Genomic DNA, 21556 nt, shown 5'->3' with positions numbered 1-21556 from the left:
ACAGCCTCTTGGAGGAACCCATGCGGCCTCCCTGCCTCCGAGACTGAACCCCCGGGCTCCATCCCTCCTGCCATGCTCCACGAGCTCTGTCCAGCGGGGCCAGCCAGGCTCCTGGGAGAGCCTTGTCCCCCCTGCAGGGACTGACGCCCCAGCAGCACTTGCAGGGAAGCTCGGCACCTTGGTCAGACCAGTCGGGTTTATTGGTCCCTGGAGCCCAGCGTGGGACGGCCCCAGGTTAGCACCGAGACACAGAGGTTAAAGCATGGTCCAGCCTGGTCAGCCCTAAGCCCAGCTAAGCTGGCGTGACCCCAACGGCTGGGCTCTGTGTTTCTTCCCCATCTGATCTCCTTGGTCAGTTCCCAGATGAGAGCCCCCGCTCCTTCCAGAGCCGGCTCTTACTACCCTCCCAGCCCCTCTCCCATCCTTTGTTCTCAAGCTGGGGGCTCTCCTCAACTCCCTGCCAGGTGTGTCCATCCAGGGGTCACTGGAGCTAGTGACTCTCTGGCCCCTTGTTGATCTGGGTCCTTAAGGACTCTTCATTCCCCCCACACAGGGAGGTGACACCCCCCCACATGTGTCTTTTAGGGGGCCCAGAGATCAAACCTCATCCCTTTTCCCCCAGCAGGGTAGGCATGCAACGTAAAGGGGGAAACTGAGGCACACACCAGCCTCATAAAAATAATACAAAAAATTCAACATCCTGTGGCAGCACGTTCCACAGGTCGGTGATTGCTTGGCTCTATTGAATGCCTTGTAGTTTAACTGAGGCCTCTGCAAGAAGCAAGGGTGTGTAGTGCTCCCTCCCCACTCTGGCACCCCCCCCCCAGCACCCTCTCAACTGCAGCTCGGGGCTGGGGAACATGAATGTGGCATGAGGGCCCAGGGTGGCTCAGACACGATGTGTGGACAGGAGATTGGGCCTAGTACCTGCTGGAGCAAACTCCCCCCATGCTGCCCCCCAGAGCTGCAGCCACTCTGCCCCCCCACCCCAGCCGGCTAGGTCTCTGTTTGTCGGCAGGGAGGGTGGGTAGAGTCCTGGGCACTAGCTGGGGTCTCCGTTCCCCATTTCTGTCCTGGAGGCCCCCCCCCACCCCGGCCCTTTGTGCCATGGTGAGCCCAGCAATGGCCCCACGCCGCAGGTCAGGTGCAAGGGAACAGGTGAGCCCCGGCCCAGGCAGGGAGTCCCTGCTCCCCACTCCCCGCGCTGCAGCCCAGCTGCGGATCGCATACCCATAAATCACTGCAGAGGCAGCTGCTGCGGGCGCTCACAGCCCCTCTCCACGTTAGGAAGGAGTCAGGGGCTGGGAAACCTGATCCGGGCTGTTTTGGGCTCAGGCCTGGAGCGTGGGGCTGGCGGGAGGCTGCCAAGCTGCTCTGGGTCCCGGCCAGTTGCAGAGCAAGCGGAGGGTTGTCATTGCTGCCTATATAAAGAGCTGGGCTGCCTGGCCTGCGGGGGGCGGGGGCCATGTGCTGACAGGCCCAGTTCAGCTGGCCTAGCCCTGGGCTCCAAGCTGGCTGGGAGCTGGCTGGGCTGGTGGCGGGGGGGGATCAGGGGGACAGGCTGGCAGTGGGGGAGCAGGTGGGCTGGGGTGGGCAGGCTGGCTGAGGTGGCAGGCTGGCAGTGGGGGAAGGTGGGCTGGAGGGGGGGGGCAGGCGGGCTGGGGGGCTAGGCTAGCTGCAGGGGACCGGTAGGCTGAAGAGCTGGGGGGCCAGGCTGGCTAGGCGGGGGGACAGGCAGGCTGAGGGGCTGGGGGGACAGGCTGGCTAGGCAGGATGGGGGGACAGGTGCTGAAGGGCTGGGGGGCCAGGCTGGCTAGGCGGGGGGACAGGCAGGCTGAGGGGCTGGGGGGACAGGCTGGCTAGGCAGGATGGGGGGACAGGTGCTGAAGGGCTGGGGGGACAGGCTGGTTGGGGGGGCAGGTGAGCTTGGGGGGACAGGTTGGCTGGGGTGCTGGGAGGCTGCCCAGTCTGGTGGCTGAGGGGGCTGGGGGGGCAGGCAGGCTAGGGGGCCTGGGGGACTGGACACTCCAGTGGTAGCACTGGCTGGGGGGCTGGGCAGACAGGAACTCAGCCCAGGCCAGCGTGTCCCAGCAGGGGGGTGGTGGCTGTGGTTGTGGAGTGGGTCCGGGGGGTTACCCCAGCAGAGCCATGTTAAGGAATTAAGGCCCCGACCACTGGTCCCCATTGCCATAGCCAGAGGGCCCCATGGGATCTGCTGGTGGGGGATGGGGCAAGGCAAGAGCACCTTCTATCCCCACCCTGACCCCCCAGACTGGGGGCCCCCAGGCAGCCCCAGGACAATGCAGACTGGGGTCAGTCGTCTGTGGGTGCCCTTCACATCATTTCTAAGGGCCTCTGGCTGGTGGGGCTGGGCTGGGGACCCCCAGAGCCGGCTCGCTCAGAAACAGTGCCCCCCCCCCGGCCTCCCCAGGCTCTCTGCCCTTGTGTGGAGGAGGCGCATGGAACATACTGGGTGCCCAGACCCATGGGACACCCCCTCCAGCCTGCACGTGGCCTGGTGCGGTTGGACCTCCAACCCGGCCCCAGGTCTCCCCGCACAGGCACCCCTGATGCCCCCTGCAGGCACCCCCCCATCCCCCGCTGCCGGCGACTCTGCCCAGGTATGTCCCCCAAGCCCTCCCCTGCCCCCCCCGGGACTCAGCAGCACCTGGAGTCTCGCTGAGGGTGCTGGCACTGGTGCCTGGGTGGGGTTTCCTGCAGCCAGCGGGTGCCCCGAGCCCTGGCAGGGTGGAGTGGGAGCTCAGAGTCTAGGAGGACACGTCCCGCTCTCCTAGGGACCCTGACACAGTGTGGCCTGGGGGGAGGAATTTGACAGCATCTGTCCAGGGCACGTGCCCACTGGGCCTGCCCGAGCGGGAGGCGGGGTGGGGGCAGGTGGCACTGGGGGCTCAGAATAGGGCGAGGGGCGGCTCCCACTCCCTAACCCAACCCTTTCCAAAACTGGCAGGGCCCCAGTGCCGGATCCGCTGGCCTCTCTTCACAGTGGTACTGGCCCCTGGCCAGCCCCTTGGCAGCCCCTGGGGTTGGGGTACACTGGGGTGCAGCTGGGGCGGGGGCGAGATGAGGCTGGGTGCAGGGAGCTCTGGCTATTCTGGCTAGGGGCCATGTCCCACAGGGGCCCTGCAGAAAGCACAGACTAGAGCAGCCCCGGGGTCCAGACCCCAGATGCCAGCGGGTGCAGAGGGGGACAAGTCCCTCCTCCCCCTGCCCTGCCTTGGGGGCACTGGGGCCAGGGGTGGCACGTCAGTGGGATGGCCACTGTCTGCACAGCTCCAACTGGCTGTGAGGGGAGTGGGGATGGGCAGGGGGCTCCAAGGGGGCGGGGCTTAGTTGGCGTCATTATTATTCATTGCTAGAGGGTCACATGTTTCCTAGCTGGTGCCGGCCAAGTGCATGGTACCCGCCAGGGACTCCCTGCATCCCTCCGTCCTCGCTGGGGGCCCCCACCCCCCTCTTAGCCCCTGCCAGGGATTCTGACTGCCCCCCCATACCAGAGGCTCTGGTAGCCCCCCTCATGCCCCCCGTTCTGCCATCCCAGGATCCTCTAACATCCCTGACGCCAGGGGCTCTGTGGGCCTCTCCTCCCCTCCTTCTAGGGGCTCCCCCCTGCCCCCCATGCCTGAAGTGTTCATGCCCCCATGAGGAGGTCATTGGAGAGGCCAGTCATCCCACTCCCCGAGGCCTGCAGGAGGGACTGGCAGAGAGGATGCTGGCACCAGGGAGCAGTCTGTCTGGAGGGGAGAGATGCAGGAAAAACTGAGCCCCTGTTCCTGTATGGGGGGTTGAGTGGGTGGGGTTGACATGGTTGCCCCGCCCCGCAATGATATGGAATTGGCATTAACGACCCATTCATTGGACCCTAGACAGCAAGGTGCCCCCCATGTCTCTGTGTCACCCCAAAAGCAGACCTAACTCTTTTACCCCCCGCCCCCCATAGCAATGTGATGTACAGGGGGAAACTGAGGCATGTGTGGGCTTCATAAATATTGTACAGAAAATTCTCCCTTTGTCACAGGGGGCCCGAGGGCTTCAGGGTCTGGTGCCTGGGGCCGGTGTGTCAGTGCAGGGCCTCTTCCAGGGAGTTTATTTTTCTAGCCTGCCACCCAGCCCCTCCCACATGCTGGGATCTCCAGCCAGGGCTGCCGGTGGAGAGCTCCCTTTTAGGGCATTTTCCCCGGGGGGTGGATGGGATGGACCCGGCTGGTCGTGGCGCAGGGAGTGGTGAGACGGACCCGCCCGGTCATGCCCCGGTGGTGCGGGTGGGACGGACCTGGCTGGTCGTGGCCCAGGGAGTGGTGGGATGGATCCACCCGGTCATGCCCCGGTGATGCGGATGGGATGGACCCAGCTGGTCATGGCCCAGGGGGTGGGTGGGACGGACCTGGCTGGTCGTGGCCCAGGGAGTGGTGGGACGGACCTGCCCGGTCATGCCCTGGTGGTGCGGGTGGGATGGACCCGGCTGGTCATGGCCCAGGGAGTGGTGGGACAGACCTGCCCGGTCATGCCCCGGTGGTGCGGGTGGGACGGACCTGGCTGGTCGTGGCCCAGGGAGTGGTGGGATGGATCCACCCGGTCATGCCCCAGTGGTGTGGGTGGGACGGACCCGGCTGGTCGTGGCCCAGGGAGTGGTGGGACGGACCTGCCCGGTCATGCCCCAGTGGTGTGGGTGGGACGGACCCGGCTGGTCGTGGCCCAGGGAGTGGTGGGATGGATCCACCCGGTCATGCTCCGGTGGTGCGGGTGGGACGGACCTGGCTGGTCGTGGCCCAGGGAGTGGTGGGATGGACCCAGATGGTAGTGGCCTAGGGGTAGATGGGACAGCCCAGGCCGGTTGGGGACCGGAGGGAGGATGGGACGGACTCAGCCGGTCATGGCCCAGGGGGCGGGTGGGATGGACCCGGCCTGTCATAATGCACCAGCTGAGATTTCTCCCTGTGCTATTTGTCTGTTTTGCTGGTCACGGGGATATAGCCGGGCCGAGATCCTGCAGCCCTCAGGCACCCAGCCAGGCCAGCTGGAGACATCCCCAAATTTTGTGCTGGGCTGGCAGCAGCAGTGGCCAATCTGGGTCAGCCGGCTGCTCAGAGCCAGCCAATGGGAGCCGGGCACAAGGTATATATGAGCAGCTGCCCCGCTGTTGTTCTGGGTCACTGGTTGTGCTGGAGTAGAGGACGTAGTGCTGTCCTGTCCCTGTCATTCTGCTGATCAGGTAACCCCTGGAGCGGGCCCGTGAGGCTGATGGAGCCTGGGATGGGGCATGGGTGGGGGCAGGTGTCTGTGCCATCCTTGGGCATGGCAAACAGAGAGTGCCCAGGAGCTGCTAGGCAGGGGCTGGGTGTGTCCAGGCTGGGGGCCACAGGGAAAGGGGGCCCTGGGGGTGCAGTGTGCATGGGGTGTCAAATGGCAATGCCCCATTGGCTTCCTGGAGGGAAGGGGAAGCCCCCTGAGGGGAGAGGGTGGGCCCAGCAGGGTGGTTGGTGGGCTGCAGGGCCAGTGGTTGGTGCTCAAGGCATGCCCAGGGATGGCCCTGGGTCACTGGTGACCTGTTTGACCTTGGCAGCGTCTCTGGGTCCTTGGGGAATGGTGGAGGGGCTGTGTGCAGGGTCCCTCTGCTCCTGGAGCCCTGTGGGCTGGGGCCCCATATCGGACCCTGCCGGGTCCCTCTGCTCCTGGAGCCCTGTGGGCTGGGGCCCTCTGCTTTCGGAGCCCGGATCCACGCAAAGAGCCCCTGGAATGTGGGCTCTGCTGGCAGCTGTGGCGGCTCCCGGCAGGTGCCCGGGGCCTTCTCGGGACAAGGGCAGGGCTAAAAATAACCAACCCGGAGCAGCAGCTGAGAAAGAACCAACTTTCCATTGGCAGCAAGTAGATATGTCCCCTCCCCCGGGCTCCTCCCCACTGGTGCATCCCCTCTGACCCCTGCCTGCCTGTCCCTGGCACCCCAGGGACATCCCCCTGCACACCTGCCAGCCCCTGGGCAGTTCCCCTGGGCGTGATGGCTGCCCCTGTGCTCCGCCACGATGATGCTCAATGATGCTTGCCCAGCCAGGGGTGTCCCTGACAGTGGGGTGCTGGGCTCTGCCTGAGGCTGACTCTGGCTCCCCTGCTCCAGGAGCCCGAGCCCTCGCCTCGGGGAGCGCCCCGTGCTGGCCCTAGCTCCCATTGCCCAGGGAGGACCCACTGCCCCCATGCCAGCGTTCAGGCTGGGGGTGTCACGGAGCTCCGGAGCCGCTCCGAATGAGGTTCAGGCGGGACCCTCCTGCAGTGTGACCCCCCCCCTCCGGGCTCACTCTGCCTAGGGCAGCATCCCAGGTGTGACTTTGGAGCGCTCAGCACCCTGCTCCATGCCCTGAGCTCCCCGCAGGGAGTCCCCCTGGACGGGACACCTGGGGAAGCCTCACCCCCCCACACACAAGGGGCTGTGCACCCCACCCCCACAGTCAGCAGTGACCCCAGCCAGTGGGTCACACCGATGGGTTCTTAGTGGCGGGGAACACAGCGTGGAGCAGATCTCGTTAGCACAGGCAGTTCCAGCAAAGTCCATCGTGGGGGGAGGGCCCAGAGCGCTCCCCTCTCGAGTTCCCCAACCGCAGACGGGCCAGCTTCCAGCAGCTGAGCCTCAGTCACACCCAGCTGCCCTCCTCCGTCCTCGGTCTCTTTCCTGGGCAAGCAGGTCCCCCAGCCTCCACCTCTCGCTTTGTTCTCCAACACCTCCAGCTGGCCCCTGCAGAGGATGGGCCCCGGCCGTCAGTGGCCAGACTAGAGTGTCGGCCATTGTCTGTGCCCAGGCAGCCAGCCAGCCATCAGACCTTCCCGCTAAGGGTCTCTGCAAGGCTCACACACCCTTGTCCACCACCTAGATACTTGAGTAACACGGGAAACCGAGGCACACACACTATTCAGACAAAACATTAAGAACATTCCCACTTTGTCACATGGGGTCACCCTGACTTAGGTGCCGCTCCCCCCTGGAGACCTCAGGCTGGTGCAACTAACACAGGATGCCTGGGCCCTGGAGGGAGCAGGGGGACGTACCTCTGTCTAGGATGCGGCTACGCCCCTGTAGGGTTGTTCTGCTATCGGGCTCAGGCGGGTGGGGAGAGCAGCCCCCTGGACATGGCAGAGGGGGCTCCAGCCGGCGGCTGCCCCCGGGACTCAGCAGGCCCCTGTCCCAGCAGGACTCGCCCCCGCCCGCCATCATGCCTTTCGGAAACACCCACAACAAGTACAAGCTGAACTTCTCAGCGGAGGAGGAGTTCCCCGACCTCACCAAGCACAACAACCACATGGCCAAAGCCCTCACCCTGGACGTCTACAAGAAGCTGCGGGACAAGGAGACCCCCAGCGGCTTCACCCTGGATGACATCATCCAGACCGGGGTGGACAACCCAGGTGGGCGCCAGCCAAGCCCCACTCCCAGGGCCGACATGTGTTCTCAGTGACAGGGCTCTGACCCCCGCCCCCAGGAAACCTCCTGCCCCTCACTCCCCACCCCCCTCGGCTCTCTCGCTGCTTTGGACCCGTCTAGCTGGGCTTGGCAGCCGCTGTCCCCAGCCTGCCTGCAGCCGGAGCCCTGACTCCCCAGCCTCCCCACCCGGAGGTGGGGTGGCACCCATGCCATCCCACTGTGACACTGAGCAAGGCCCTGCTGGGGATGAGCCAGGATGGGGCCCCTAAGCCTTGGGAGGTGCCTGCCACTGAGCGGGGTAGATACCTGGCCTTTAGCCCTTGGCCCCTGGTGGGGGGGCACTGAGGGGAGCCACCTCCTGTGAGCTCACCCCCCCTGCCCCTCCGTGCATCCAGGATCCTGGGAGCCCTGCCCCACCCCGCTGGTCACTGCAGCTGCCCAGCCTGGTCTGCTGGAGACTCCCCCCGTTGTCCCTTGGCCTCCCCCACAGCCACTGGCAAAGGGATAGGCCGCTTGGGCAGGGTGGCGGGGAGTGACCCCCTGAGCCTCGTGAAGAGGGGTTGAGCCCTTCCTGCTGCCCAGGGGCCTGGTTCCTGGCTTGGCCGCCCCCTCGCTGGGGAATGGGCCCAACTCACCAAGGAGCAGCAGTGTGGGATGCCATCCAGCTGCGCCCCATGGCAGGCCCCACAACCCCTGTGCCCACCGGCCCCTCCACACCTGCCCAGTCTAACCCCCCACCGGTGCTGCCTGCAGGGCACCCCTTCATCATGACAGTGGGCTGTGTGGCTGGGGACGAGGAGTCCTACGATGTCTTCAAGGACCTGTTTGACCCCATCATCCAGGACCGGCACGGCGGCTACAAGCCCACGGACAAGCACAAGACCGACCTGAACCACGAGAACCTGAAGGTGTGAGCAGGGGGCATGGAGGGCTAGGATGGGGGATGGAATGGGGGTGGGGGGAACGGTGATGGGGGATGGAGGAGAAGTTGCGGGGACTGGGGCATGGGTTGGGGTCACTGGGACTGGGTTGGGGGAGCAGGGGTCATGTTGAGAGAGGGACCTGACTTAGTTGGGGGCCAGCGGCTTGGGCAGGGCCCAGCCTGTGGGGACCAGGTGCTCTGGGTGGGGCCAAGCCTTGGGGCCATCCCGGGGCATTACAAGGTCTGGTTCCCTCTGGCTCACGCAGGGCGGACATGACCTGGACCCCAACTACGTGCTGAGCAGCCGGGTGCGCACTGGGCGCAGCATCAAGGGGTACACGCTGCCCCCCCACTGCAGCCGTGGGGAGCGCCGCGCCATCGAGAAGCTCTCTGTCACCGGTAGGGGTCTGGGGCCAGGCCCCGTCCTAGAAGTAGCAGGGATGGGGCAGGTGACAATGGGACAGGCTTGGGGCAGGGCACCTGCAGGCCAGGACTCGGGTGCCCTGGTAGGGGGAGGTTTGGGGGAGGGCTGGGTGGGGTCCCCACAGGCCATGAACTGAACATGTCTTGTGGGGACGGGGAAGGTGACCCCTGGGCCAGGCTGTCAGTGGGCTGAGCCACTCTCACTGGCTGGGGTGGGGGAGGTGTCTGTGGGGCCTGCTTACTGTTTATGGGGCATGTTGGGGGAGGGATCCTGCTGGTTGGGGGGGGGGGGGGCTAGGGGGATGAGTTGTCACTGGGCTGGTGAGATGGGGCTGTGGGGGGCCATGAGTGGGGTGCAGAGGAGCGGGGGGGTTTGGTGCTGGGTGCAGGGGAGCAAGGCATTGAGGGGGCTGGGTGCAGTGGAGTGGGGGGTTGGACACTGAGTGCAGGGGAGTAGGGGGGATTGGTGCGGGGGGGAGGGCGTTGAGGGGGCTGGGTTTTGGGGTTCGGGGAGCAGGGGCAGTGTGGCATTGAGGGTCCGGGGAGCAGGGTGTTGTGGGTGCTGGGGCACTGGGTGTAGGGGAGTTGGGGGCAGGGGAGTAGGAGGGGTTGGGCGCTGGGCGCAGAGCAGCGGGGGGGCAGGGGAGTGGGGGAGTGCATGTGAAGTCAGGGGTTGGGAGCAGGGCAGTGGGGTGCTGAAGGGGTTGGGCTCTGGGGCAGAGGAGCCATGGGGGTGGGGAGCGGGGCCAGGACCGGGGCTGACCCCTGCTCTCTCCCCAGCCCTGAACAGCCTGACTGGGGAGTTCAAGGGCAAGTACTACCCCCTGAAGGACATGAGCGACAAGGAGCAGCAGCAGCTGATAGACGACCACTTCCTGTTCGACAAGCCCGTCTCGCCCCTGCTGCTGGCCTCGGGCATGGCCCGCGACTGGCCCGATGCCAGGGGCATATGGTGAGCACCAGGGCCCCCAGTGCCACTGGAGGGGGAGTCTGGGTGGGGGGACTCAGTGCCAGGACTCCTGGGTTCTATCCCTGGCTCGGGGAGGGGAGTGGGGTCTAGTGGTTAGAGCGGGGGGGGGGGAGAGTCTGGGAGCCAGGACTCCTGGGTTCTATGCCCAGCTCTGTAATGGGATGCTAAACTGTTGTGTAGTTTCACCTCCAGGTGGCGCTGCATGCTCCTTCCCTGGGCCCTGCTCCCCTGGGCCCTAGGGCAGAGCACTGGGGGGCTGACAGTTGGGGAAGGTCACCCTGTAGCCTGCCCGTCCCTGGCACAGGGCTGCCCAGCTCAGAGCGGCCCTGCAGCCCGGTGGGTACAAGACGGACAGGCAGACGCTGGCCCAGAGGCCTTTTCCCCAGCTCTGCAAGCAGCTGTGACAAGGGGGGGCGATGGGGTGGGGGGCACGAATGGGGCAGGGCTGTGGGGCTGGAGAGGAGTCCCAGCCCTGGGCATGCTGGCTGTGCCAGGCTGGGCAGAGGGGCCGTGCCCTGTGCCGTCACACCGCTCTCTGGGTTGCAGGCACAATGACAACAAGAGCTTCCTGGTGTGGGTGAACGAGGAGGACCACCTGCGCGTCATCTCCATGGAGAAGGGCGGCAACATGAAGGAGGTGTTCCGGCGCTTCTGTGTTGGGCTGCAGAAGGTGAGCGCCCCCCTCCTGCCCCCGCCCGGCCTGGGAGACAGCCCAGCAGTCCTGGCTCCCAGCCCCCTGCTCCAAGCCACTAGACCCGCCTCCCCTCCCAGAGCTGGGCTAGAACCCAGGAAGTCCTGGCAGCCAGCCCCCCATTCTACGCCCTAGGCCCACTGCCCACCCTGGTGCGGGGAGTGGGGGTGAGGGCCAGACAGCTGGTGTACAGGCACCCTCCAGGCTGCTGCACTGCCCCCTGCTGGCGGAGAGTTTCCTGGGAGAGATGCCCAGTGCCCTGGGACCTTGAGTTTGGAGCATCTGTTTCCCCTTCCCTGCCCAGCTCTGGTGTCAGCTGGTGGGCGGCATCCCTGACACTGGCTTAGGGTTATTAGGGGGTAGGCCCTGGCTGGAAGGGGGTGGTTAGCAGAGGGTCTGTCTGGTCCTGGCTGGGGGTCATTGTGTGTGTGTGGGGGGGGGGGGGGAGAGGGGGGCTAGTCCTCTCTGGGGTGTGTTGGCTGGAGGGTTGTTGGAGGGCCTGTGGCTGTCCTGGCCCTGGCTGGGGGGTGGGGGGCTAGCTGGACCCTGGCTGGGGCAGGGAGCTGTTGGGGGAGGGGATGGCCTGGCTGGGAGTTGTTGCGGGGGGGCGGGGGGGCACGGGTGGCAGGCTGGCCTGACCCTGGCTGGGGGGCACTGGCTGACAGGCTCTCTCCCTACCCGGCAGATTGAGGAGATCTTTAAGAAGGCTGGGCACCCCTTCATGTGGAACCAGCACCTGGGCTACGTGCTGACCTGCCCCTCCAACCTGGGCACTGGCCTGCGGGGCGGGGTCCACGTTAAGCTCCCCCACCTCAGCAAGCACCCCAAGTTTGAGGAGACCCTCAAGAGGCTGCGGCTGCAGAAGCGCGGCACAGGTGAGGGGCGGGGGCCACAAGTGGGTGTAGGGTGGGGCTGGGGACACGTGAGGGGCAGGGGGCACAAATAGGTGTGGGTTTACCGGGGCTCGGGTTGTAGGGAGTTACAGGTGGGGCTACAGGAGTGTGGGGGGCACTTCGGTAGGGCTGGGGTTACAGATGAGGGTGGGGGCATAGGGTTGGGGGAGGGACTCAGGTCGGGGGCAGGCCATACAGGTGGACATGGGGATACAGGTGTGGGGGGTTACAGGTGGGGAGAGGGCTGGGCTGAGCCCAGCAGGGGCAGTCTGAGACTCTGCGGTGTGGCCCTGCCCATCCCGCAGGCGGAGCTGTGTCCCACTGCCCCCAGCCCCTGGGGTGCCCTCAAGCTGGTGCCCTCAAGCGACACTGAGGGGCATCTGAGAGGCTCTGGGCAAGGCCTGGAGTGCCAAGCCTGGCTGACAGGAGTGGGGGGCAACCAGGCAGCTGGGACGTGGCAGGGCAGGATACACGCTGGGCCATAGCTGCTGCATGGGGTCTCCAGGGGCTGGGTGGCTGTGGGCAAAGAGGCCAGGCTACGGTGGTGGGGCCAGGAGGCTGCCAGAGCCGCTCGGCTGCAGTGGGGTCTGGCCTCAGCTGCATGGCGCTGTGCCCCCCCCCCCCAGGTGGCGTGGACACTGAGGCCGTAGGTGCCGTGTTCGACATCTCCAACGCCGACCGGCTGGGCTTCTCCGAGGTGGAGCAGGTGCAGATGGTGGTGGACGGCGTCAAGCTCATGGTGGAGATGGAGAAGAAGCTGGAAAAGGGCCAGGCCATTGATGACATGATCCCAGCCCAGAAGTAGGCGCCTGCCAGCAGGCACGTGTGACCTAATAAAGTAATGATGGCCCCCTGGCAGCCTGTTCTGTGTCCATGGGGATCCTGGCGGGAGCACAGGTGGGGAGAACAGCCCATAATTCCAGTTGGTCTGGCAGGCAGCACGTCCCAGTGCCAGCCGTGGGACCCTGTGGCAAGGGGCTGTCAGGCCCTCCCAAGCTCTTCTGCTCTGGGGAAGGTTAGGCAGGAACCACCCTCCCCCCCACCCCAACTCCCAGGTGCGTGGGTGCTGGTCCAAGTCCCTGGCTGTGGAGGGCCCTGAGCTTGGAGGGGGTCCCATGCTTGGCCAGAGCAGGCAACATCAGCCAGTCCCTCTGCTCGGCTGGTGGGGGGCACTGAGCACCCAGGGCTGGCCTAGCTATATCTGAGCCCCCCTGCTATGCGCTGGCCTCTGGCTGTTTGCTGCCCCCCATCCCCAAGTGCATCTGGGGGGGCAGCTGCCAGCTGTTTCCCAAGCCCCAGAGTTGATGGCCTCTGCCTGGCCTCACCCGAGCTTCAGTGTGACGGGCTGTGGACTGGGCAGGGAGGCCAGGCCAGCCCCAGAGCTTGTGCTGTCCCCCAGGCTGTTGTGGTAGGGCCCAGGTGGACAGGGTGAAGTTTGCTCTGGGGGATGCTGCCCCCAGGGCGTGCAGCAAAATGCCCACCTCCACTCTGGGCATAACAGCCCCTGGCCTCCCTGCATGGCTGCTTGGGAGCCTGGTGCGGTGGCTTCCCCCGGTGGTGTGCAGGACATATGCCCTATGATCTGCATGCCCAAGGAGCCATGTGCAAAGGGCTGTAGCCCAGTCTGTACAGGTGCCAGGGGGTGTGGCTCAACTGGGGGTGGTCCAGCCCTGGCACCACTGCTCCAAGGAGCTGGGGGTCCTTTCCACTCAGGGCCCCCTCCCCATGGCTCTGGCAGCAGGTGAAGGACTCATCCATGGGGCTCTGTAAAGCCACATTGGATGGCATCCTCCAGCCCTGCTCAGTGCCTGCAGCCCAGTTTGCCCTCTCCTAGGGGCTGGCACGTGGCATTATAGAGTCTCAGAACCCACCTGTTTGCCCAGAAGCCACCATGCCTGGCACCAGAGCTCAGCTTAAAACTCCTGAGAGGTGCAGAGGCTCTGCTGTCAGCTGCCCATCACCCGGATTCCAGGAAGCGGGGCTTTGAGTGAAACGCACTGAGCTGCTCTCTGGGCCGCTGGCACCATGGGTGAATGTGGGTCTGAGCCTCCAGAGAGAAATAGGGCAGAGCTGGAGGCGGGCAGCAGCAGCACCTGTGTCCTCCAACCATCCCACCCCACATGAGCCCCCAGCTGTGTCCACCTGGCCCTACCAACCTTCTCATCACAGCAGATCTCAGCTGTGCCTTCTGCCTCCCCATGCCCTCCAGCCCCCCTGTTTCATGAGACCCCAGCAGCACCCTCCAGCTCCCTGCCCTCCAAGCTGCCCACCCCAGGCATGCTCATGCAGAGGTGCAGTCTCTGCTCCCTCTTTGCTGGAGGGGGCTCCCCTCTTGTCACGGTCCTGTACCCTGCTCTCCTGCCAGCCCAACGGGTGGCATCATCCCCGAGGGAAGCATGGAAGCGTAGTGCATGGCCGGGGCCGGGCGGGGGGGAAGATAGACACACAATGTGAAACAAGCCCCAGCTGCCAATTACCCTTGAGCAAAGCAGGGTCATCGTGCGTCACAGAGGCCAGGCACCCGCCATCCTCATGCAGGGGCCAGTGGAATGCCTACCCACGGCCCAGAACCCCCCTCCTCAGAGGCATTACTGCTGGTGCCAACCTGTGCCTCACAGCACGGCTCTCTGGGAGAGCGGCCCAGGTTTCCCAGCACACACAGGCACACACTGCCCTGCCACGTGCCAGTGGAACGGAGACAGGATGGGAAGTCCCACTCCCGTAGCCCCTGGGACTTGCTGGACCGAGGGCACCACCATAACATCCCCGTACAGACGGTGCCTGTGGTGGGCAGGGCCTTGAACTCACCTGCACGCTCAATACACACCCCTCTGTCCCTGCAGCGAAATCCCCTGCACTCTGCCCCAAGCACCCGGCTGTGGGCACGGACCGCTCTCTTGGAGGGGTGGAGCAGGTCTCAGGCTGCCTGGGTTCTACCCCAGGGCAGCCTCCCCCGACACAAGTTTGTTTGCAAAGCACCATGTGCTCCCGGGTGGCAGCCCAAGGGTGGAGACGGAGGCAGGCCTGCGTTGTGCCCATGCCCGGACAGACGGGCGAGACCTATGCCCACGTGGCAGTGAAGCAGGAGCCAGACGGGGCGGAGGCTTCCTATGTTTATTGGGGGTCAATACAGACTGGCGCACAGGGCTGGAATAACTTAAAAATGTCCCAAGGCTACGAGCTGGCTTGGTACTCTACACAACCCGAAGGGACTCCGGGGCTATTTACAGGGGCTGTACAAGAGGGGAGGGCCCAGCCCGGGGTGGGGGGAGACCCACCAGGGCTTTCCCGGGAGCTGCCTGTTGCTTTGCTCTGCTCTTTAAAAAATGGGGAGGGGAGGTGTCAACAGGCCCCAGCTGGGACCCCCCACCCAGCCAGGATGCCTGCCACCCAGGGGCGCCCCCCATTGCCAGGACACCTGCCACCTAGACACACCCTCCAGCCCCATGGCCAGGACCCCTGCTGCCTTGCTTACAACCTCCTTTATTCCTCCCAGCCTCCAGCCCCTCAGATCAACACCCCCCCCTCCACAGCAGCCCCCGCAGGAACAGGGCATGAGGCCAGGCTGACCCCCCCAGCCCTGGGCATGTGTGGGCAGGTCGTGCCCATCCATGGGAGGTGCAGCTGTGCCAGGCCCCAGGTCGTACCAGCTCCAGTGAGACCATGGCCCACCTGGGGCCCTGCCCGCCAAGGGGGCTGTGCCCCGAATAGGGCCGAGTCCCCCTGGAGGTCCAGCCTCTCCAGGGGCTGCCTGCAGGGCCCCTCTCAGCCACTGGCCCTGAACTGAGGCAGCCAAGCAGGGGGGAGGGAGGGCTGGGGTCAGAGCTGCCCCCAGGGAGGGAGCACAGTCCCTCGTGCTACCCTAGCAGGGCTGCTAGGCAACAGGGATGAGCACTTGCCCCACAGCTCCCAGCTCCATCCCCCCTGCCCCCGAGCTCAATCAACACCATCCTACCCCCCACCCAAGGGGCATCTGGGGCCCGAGTCATTGCCATGGTCTAGGCTGGGACCACCCCCGGGGACCCAGCACTCGCCCTGGCACCTGCTCAGCACTGCTGTGCCTAGAGGGGGTGGCCCCTTGTCCCTGTGCTGGGGGCCACATCCCTGCTACTGGGAGACTTGTGACCTCTCGGCCACCCAGGGAGATGGGGCTCCCCTCTGGCCCAGAGCTGGAGGCGGCCGAAATGGTGGGCCCATGGGCTACACTGCTGTCCTGAGCGTCTCGCTTCTCACTCCGGCCCCACTGCATCACCCCCAGCCCAGAGCCCCCGTCCCTACCCTCAGCCCACAGGGGCCTGTCAAACCTGGAGTGCCTTACTGTGCCCTGAGCCCCCCCACCCAGAGCATCCCACCCTGCCTCTCCCAGAGGGCCCTGCCCTGTCCCTGCCAATGCTATCACCTCAACACCTGCCAACGTTGGGAATGCCCCCACTACACTGGGGCCAGTGGCTCAGTGACACCCCACAATTGGCCTGGGGAGCCCCCTCCTGTGCTAGGCTGGGCATGCCCCACTGTGTGTGGGGCAGCCCTGGGCCTGGCCCCAGCCCAGCAGAGCCAGGCCCAGCCCCTCGCCCCAGAGGGGAACGGTGCCCGGTGCCCTTGCTCTCCCTGTGAGCCCCTATGAGCAGCAGGGCAGGCCCCAGGCCTAGGCCCAGCAGAGGACAGGCTGGGTTCACAGGCCAGAGGAGTCAGGGGCATTTCCCCTACAGGCCGAGCTGCTGGCCAGATCCATCCCAGGGCTGCACTGGCTCCAGGCCAGGGAGCCTGGGGGGACCCCCCACCCCCAGTGAGGACGGGCAGGCCGCTGGGCGTGGGGAGCCATCCAGGGCTCTAGAGCTGCAGCTGGTTGGCAATGCTCGTCACCACGGTGCGGAAGGCCAGCGAGGTGCCAGCCAGGCGCCGGAAGAGCACGCCGGTGAGGCCAAGACGCTGCAGCCGGCACACCTCCGCCTCGAAGTGGCAGAAGTGCTCGCTGGCGCTCTTGGCGTGCGTGCAGGACAGGAGGAAGGGCTCCAGCTGGCGGCAGCAGCAGCTGGCCGAGTCCGTGGCCTGGCGCAGGGCAGCCATCATGGCCTCGGGGGGGTGGGTGCTGGTCACCTTCACATTCCAGGTACATCGGAGCAGCCGGGGTTCTGCTTCCTTTTGATTCCAAGGTAAATTGCAACTGGGGGTGGAAGGAGCAGAGGGGGCGTCAGCCGGGCGGGAAGGGGGCTGCAGGGTGCTGTGCTGGGTCCCTGCCCGGGGGCTGATAGGGGTGGAGGCAGGTGCTGCCACAGCACCAGAGCAAGGGGACAGTTGTGTGTAGAGACCAGGTTCTGGGCAGCCCCGGCAGGGCAAGGCAGCTTCTGGGAAGTCCCAGCGAGATGGGACAGGGCAGGGCTGCCCCAGCAGGCAGGTCGGGGAGGGACAGGGCTATCTCAGCGGGCTGGGACGGGGCAGGGCGGGGCAGGACGGGGCAGGCCCAGTGGGCTGGGATGGGGCAGGTCGGGGCGGCACGGGGCAGGCCCAGCAGGCAGGTCGGGGCAGGACAGGGCTATCTCAGCGGGCTGGGACGGGGCAGGGCGGGGCAGGACGGGGCAGGCCCAGTGGGCTGGGACAGGGCAGGTCGCGGCAGCACGGGGCAGGCCCAGCAGGCAGGTCGGGGCTGGACGGGGCTATCTCAGCGGGCTGGGACGGGGCAGGGCGGGGTAGGACGGGACAGGCCCAGTGGGCTGGGATGGGGCAGGTCAGGGCGGCACGGGGCAGGCCCAGCAGGCAGGTCGGGGCAGGACAGGGCTATCTCAGCGGGCTGGGACGGGGCAGGGCAGGGTGGGACGGAGCAGACCCAGCAGGCTGGGACGGGGCAGGGCAGGGTGGGACGGGGCAGGCCCAGTGGGCTGCCCCAGCAGGCAGGTCGGGGCAGGACGGGGCTATCTCAGCGGGCTGGGACGGGGCAGGGCAGGGTGGGATGGGGCAGGCCCAGCGGGCTGGGATGAGGCGGGACGGGGCTGCCCCAACAGGCAGGTTTTGGCGGGACAGGGCTATCACAGCAGGCTGGGACGGGGCAGGGCAGGGTGGGACGGGGCAGGCCCAGTGGGCTGCCCCAGCAGGCAGGTTGGGGCGGGACGGGGCTATCTCAGCGGGCTGGGACGGGGCAGGGCAGGGTGGGACGAAGCAGGCCCAGCGGGCTGGGACAGGGCAGGGCAGGGCGGGATGGGGCAGGCCCAGCGGGCTGGGATGAGGCGGGACGGGGCTGCCCCAGCAGGCAGGTCGGGGCGGGACGGGGCTATCTCAGCGGGCTGGGACGGGGCAGGGCAGGGTGGGACGGAGCAGGCCCAGCGGGCTGGGACGGGGCAGGGCAGGGTGGGACGGAGCAGGCTCAGCGGGCTGGGACGGGGCAGGGCAGGGCAGGATGGGGCAGGCCCAGCGGGCTGGGATGAGGCGGGACGGGGCTGCCCCAGCAGGCAGGTCGGGGCGGGACGGGGCTATCTCAGCGGGCTGGGACGGGGCAGGGCAGGGCGGGATGAGGCAGGCCCAGCGGGCTGGGATGAGGCGGGACGGGGCTGCCCCAGCAGGCAGGTCGGGGCAGGACGGGGCTATCTCAGCGGGCTGGGACGGGGCAGGGCAGGGTGGGACGGAGCAGGCCCAGCGGGCTGGGATGAGGCGGGACGGGGCTGCCCCAGCAGGCAGGTCGGGGCAGGACGGGGCTATCTCAGCGGGCTGGGACAGGGCAGGGCAGGGCAGGATGGGGCAGGCCCAGCGGGCTGGGATGAGGCGGGACGGGGCTGCCCCAGCAGGCAGGTCGGGGCAGGACGGGGCTATCTCAGCGGGCTGGGACGGGGCAGGGCAGGGTGGGACGGAGCAGGCCCAGCGGGCTGGGATGAGGCGGGACGGGGCTGCCCCAGCAGGCAGGTCGGGGCGGGACAAGGCGGGGCAGAGCACCACGTACCTTGTGAGCGCAGGTCCCCCGATTCTCTCAGGTTCGTCTGCGACCCTGTGGCGGGGACAGAGGAGCAGTTAGTGGCCGAGCCGAGGCTCTGTGCTGCACTCAGAGGGGGCAGCGGTGGGTGCTGGGCACGGGTAGACGGGGCTGCTCCCAGACCCAGAGCCGCTGGTGGGTTAGGCTGCGAGGGGCCCGCGTGAAGGTTTCCTTTAAGACAGAAGAGGTCTCTGGCCTGGCAGGCTGTTGATTCCTCCATAGAGTGGGGCAGAGGGGGAATGACGGAGGGCGTCCAAGGCTGCTCCGGATGGGGCGCGCTGCCCCCGGGTCCCTCAGCCCTCCAGATGAATCCGCATGCCGGTAGCTAGGCCATGGACCCGGCTGAGCTCCGCCCCGAGCAGAGCAGATGGGGCAAGATGGGAGCAACCGGGCAGGGAGGAGCAGCATCTCTGCCACTTTGGGGGGCTGGAGCCACCCCCCACAGCTGGATGCTGCATCACGAACCCCTCTGAGAGCTGCGGAAGGAAACCCCCATTCCCCCCTCTTGCTCACAGCACTAGGGCCCAGAAGGACCCAGCGTAGGCACCTCACCCCACACAGCCGGGCATGGGCACAACCAGGGGGCTCAATTCTGGGGCTGTGATACAGAAAGGCCCTGCCTTGGGGGAACCTCTCTGTCTGGGTGTATGGGTCACCCCACAGGCTGCAGGAGCAGGTGGGGACGAGGGGCTTTTGGAGAGGACCCCAAGTATGCTCAGACCCCCCAACAATGTGAGCCCTAAATGTCTGTATGGTGGCATGGGTAGGGACCTGTGACGAAGTGGGACTATTCTTAATGTTTCCTCTGAATATTGTGGGGGTGCCTCAGTTTCCCCTAGGCAGTTCTTAAGTATCTAGGTGGTGGGGTAAGGGTGTATGATCATTGCAGAGCCCTAGAGGGCAGGTGTGTGCAGGGGTCTGGACAGAGAGAATGGCTGACACCCTGTTTCCTGGCAACTGATGGCCTGGGCCCTTCCCCCCTGCAAGGTGAGAACTAAAGGGTTGGAGAACAAAGGAATCAGGTGCCCTCCTGGCCCGGGAAAGGAACAAAGCCCAGGGGAGGAGGGGCTGGAGGGAGTTTCAGTTTGGGGCTGGCTGGGGACATGGAGTGAAGTGCAGACGTGGTTGTCTGGCTCACTGGCCACAAAATGGACCCAGCTGAGGGGTCGGTTCTCTGTACCTACAAGCTCTGTGTTAGACCATGTTCCTGTCGTCTAATAAACCTTCTGTTTTACTGGCTGGCTGAGAGTCACGTCTGACTGCGGAGTTGGGGTGCCGGACCCTCTGGCTTCCCCAGGAGCCCGCCTGGGTGGACTCGCTGTGGGAAGCGCACGGAGGGGAGGAGGCTGAATGCTCCGAGGTCAGACCCAGGAAGGTGGAAGCTGTGTGAGCTGTGTGTCCTGCAGACAGGCTGCTCACAGAGAGGAGACTTCCCCAGAGTCCTGACTGGCTTCATGGGGAGCAGTTCCAGAGCAGCGCCCGGGGACTCCGTGACAGGACCACACTGCCCTTGGGCACAGGAGCCACAGCCCGGCCACTCAGCCCCTGGGCACAGGACGCGTGCCCTGTGGATTGCGGTGCACCTACAGCTCCCTGCTGTCCAGCCAGATCCCACCCCCCTCCCCGAATAGAGCTCCTGGGCGAATAGAGCTCCCGGGCACTGGGAGATCACCCGGCTTCCAGGCTGGGGAAGTGCAACACAGGACCTGGAGTGAGAAAGAAAAGGTAGGAAGGGAGAGCAGGCGAGGGGGAGACAGAGCGAGGGGGAGACAGAGCGAGGGGGGAGCGGAAGCTGCGGCACTTACTGATTTTGGCTCCTTGAGGCACAGAGGCGCCAGAGACGCACCTGTTAGAGTTCTGCCGCTTAGACGGGTCAAGAGTGACCCTGAAACAGAGAAGGCCGGAGTGAAGGGGGAGCAGAGAGCTTGAGACCAGAGGCAGGAGGTGCCCAGGCACACGGCTCATGCAGGGAAACTTGGCGCCCAGACCCTGGGGCCCAACCTGGGGGTCCGCACAGCACCCCCTGCCAGGAGAGGCTGGGACTAGAGTAGCTGGGAGCCCCCCACAGCCACCACCCCCACCCCACCCCCTGCTGAGAGAGGCTGGGACTAGAGTAGCTGGGAGCCCCCCACAGCCACCCCCCCCACCCCGCCCCCCAACAGCCCCCCCGCTGAGAGAGGCTGGAATTAGAGTAGCTGGGAGCTCCCCCACAGCCACCACCCCCACCCCACCCCCCACAGCGCCCCCTGCTGGGAGAGGCTGGGACTGGATTTGCTGGGAGCCCCCCACAGCCACCGCCCCCTGCTGAGAGAGGCTGGGACTAGAGTAGCTGGGAGCCCCCCACAGCCACCCCCGCCACCCTGCCCCCCAACAGCGCCCCCTGCTGAGAGAGGCTGGGAGCTCCCCCACAGCACCCCCTGCTGAGAGAGGCTGGAATTAGAGTAGCTGGGAGCTCCCCCACAGCCACCCCCCCCACCCCACCCCCCACAGCGCCCCCTGCTGGGAGAGGCTGGGACTGGATTTGCTGGGAGCCCCCCACAGCCACCACCCCCACCCCGCCCCCTGCTGAGAGAGGCTGGGACTAGAGTAGCTGGGAGCCCCCCACAGCCACCACCCCCACCCCACCCCCTGCTGAGAGAGGCTGGGACTAGAGTAGCTGGGAGCCCCCCACAGCCACCCCCCCACCCCGCCCCCCAACAGCGCCCCCTGCTGAGAGAGGCTGGGAGCTCCCCCACAGCACCCCCTGCTGAGAGAGGCTGGAATTAGAGTAGCTGGGAGCTCCCCCACAGCCACCACCCCCACCCCACCCCCCACAGCGCCCCCTGCTGGGAGAGGCTGGGACTGGATTTGCTGGGAGCCCCCCACAGCCACCACCCCCACCCCGCCCCGCCCCCCACAGCGCCCCCTGCTGGGAGAGACATGGGCTGGAGGAGTTGGGAGTGTCCCCCCCACAGCCAGCACCCCTGCCCCACACCGAGTGCTGGGCTTGGGGCACTCACCTCCGCGTCAGCTTGGAGGTGAGTTTGCTGAAGAGGTTGGAGGTGGCGCGGCTGCGGCTCTGGGGCAGCGGCGTGGCCTCATGGGACAGCGTGGGGGACGTGGGCGGCCCGTTCTGCACGGCCCCACGCCGGTCCCGCACCTGGCCCCCGTGGAAGGTGCTGCGGATGGTGGTGCCACGCGAGAGGCGGGTGCGGTCCGAGGACGACGTGACGATGCTGTGGCTGGAGGGCGACGCGGGGGGCACCCGGTTGGCGATGGAGCTGGGGGGAGGGG

At 66.5% G+C, this 21556-nt stretch overlaps 2 protein-coding genes across 3 annotated transcripts in view; one reads left to right on the top strand and one right to left on the bottom strand.

Annotated features, from left to right (window-relative positions):
* The first annotated feature begins 5171 nt into the window (after positions 1-5171).
* CKM (creatine kinase, M-type) lies at positions 5172-12180 on the top strand. Its single transcript, XM_073322257.1, has 8 exons — positions 5172-5230; positions 7197-7410; positions 8180-8334; positions 8615-8747; positions 9552-9723; positions 10288-10411; positions 11118-11307; positions 11952-12180. The coding sequence occupies exons 2-8, from the start codon at positions 7218-7220 to the stop codon at positions 12128-12130; spliced, it is 1146 nt and encodes a 381-aa protein (XP_073178358.1). The 5' UTR covers positions 5172-5230; positions 7197-7217; the 3' UTR covers positions 12131-12180.
* A 2245-nt stretch (positions 12181-14425) lies between these two features.
* Positions 14426-21556, bottom strand: part of MARK4 (microtubule affinity regulating kinase 4) — a 66457-nt gene continuing 59326 nt past the window's right edge. Inside the window, exons 15-18 of one of the 2 annotated variants that reach the window (XM_073322247.1) lie at positions 21283-21543; positions 20089-20168; positions 18254-18298; positions 16331-16489 (exon numbers count right to left, since the gene is read on the bottom strand). In XM_073322247.1, coding sequence (XP_073178348.1) covers positions 16425-16489; positions 18254-18298; positions 20089-20168; positions 21283-21543 — 451 coding nt within the window. In that variant the 3' untranslated portion in view covers positions 16331-16424. Of the gene's footprint in view, positions 16490-18253; positions 18299-20088; positions 20169-21282; positions 21544-21556 lie in introns of both variants that reach the window. The other variant, XM_073322246.1, reaches the window with a different exon arrangement.

This window comes from Lepidochelys kempii, chromosome 23 (assembly GCF_965140265.1).
Source record: "Lepidochelys kempii isolate rLepKem1 chromosome 23, rLepKem1.hap2, whole genome shotgun sequence".
NCBI lineage: Eukaryota > Metazoa > Chordata > Testudines > Cheloniidae > Lepidochelys > Lepidochelys kempii.
Note: the sequence above shows the minus strand (reverse complement) of the source record. Positions and strands in the feature narration are given on the sequence as shown.

Excerpts from the sequence above, each read along its gene's own strand:
- CKM (XM_073322257.1), top strand. The coding sequence starts at position 7,218 with ATGCCTTTCGGAAACACCCACAACAAGTACAAGCTGAACTTCTCAGCG. Across the intron at positions 8,748-9,551 it reads CGAGAAGCTCTCTGTCACCG|CCCTGAACAGCCTGACTGGG; the intron begins GTAGGGGTCTGG and ends CTCTCTCCCCAG. Across the intron at positions 11,308-11,951 it reads GCTGCAGAAGCGCGGCACAG|GTGGCGTGGACACTGAGGCC; the intron begins GTGAGGGGCGGG and ends CCCCCCCCCCAG.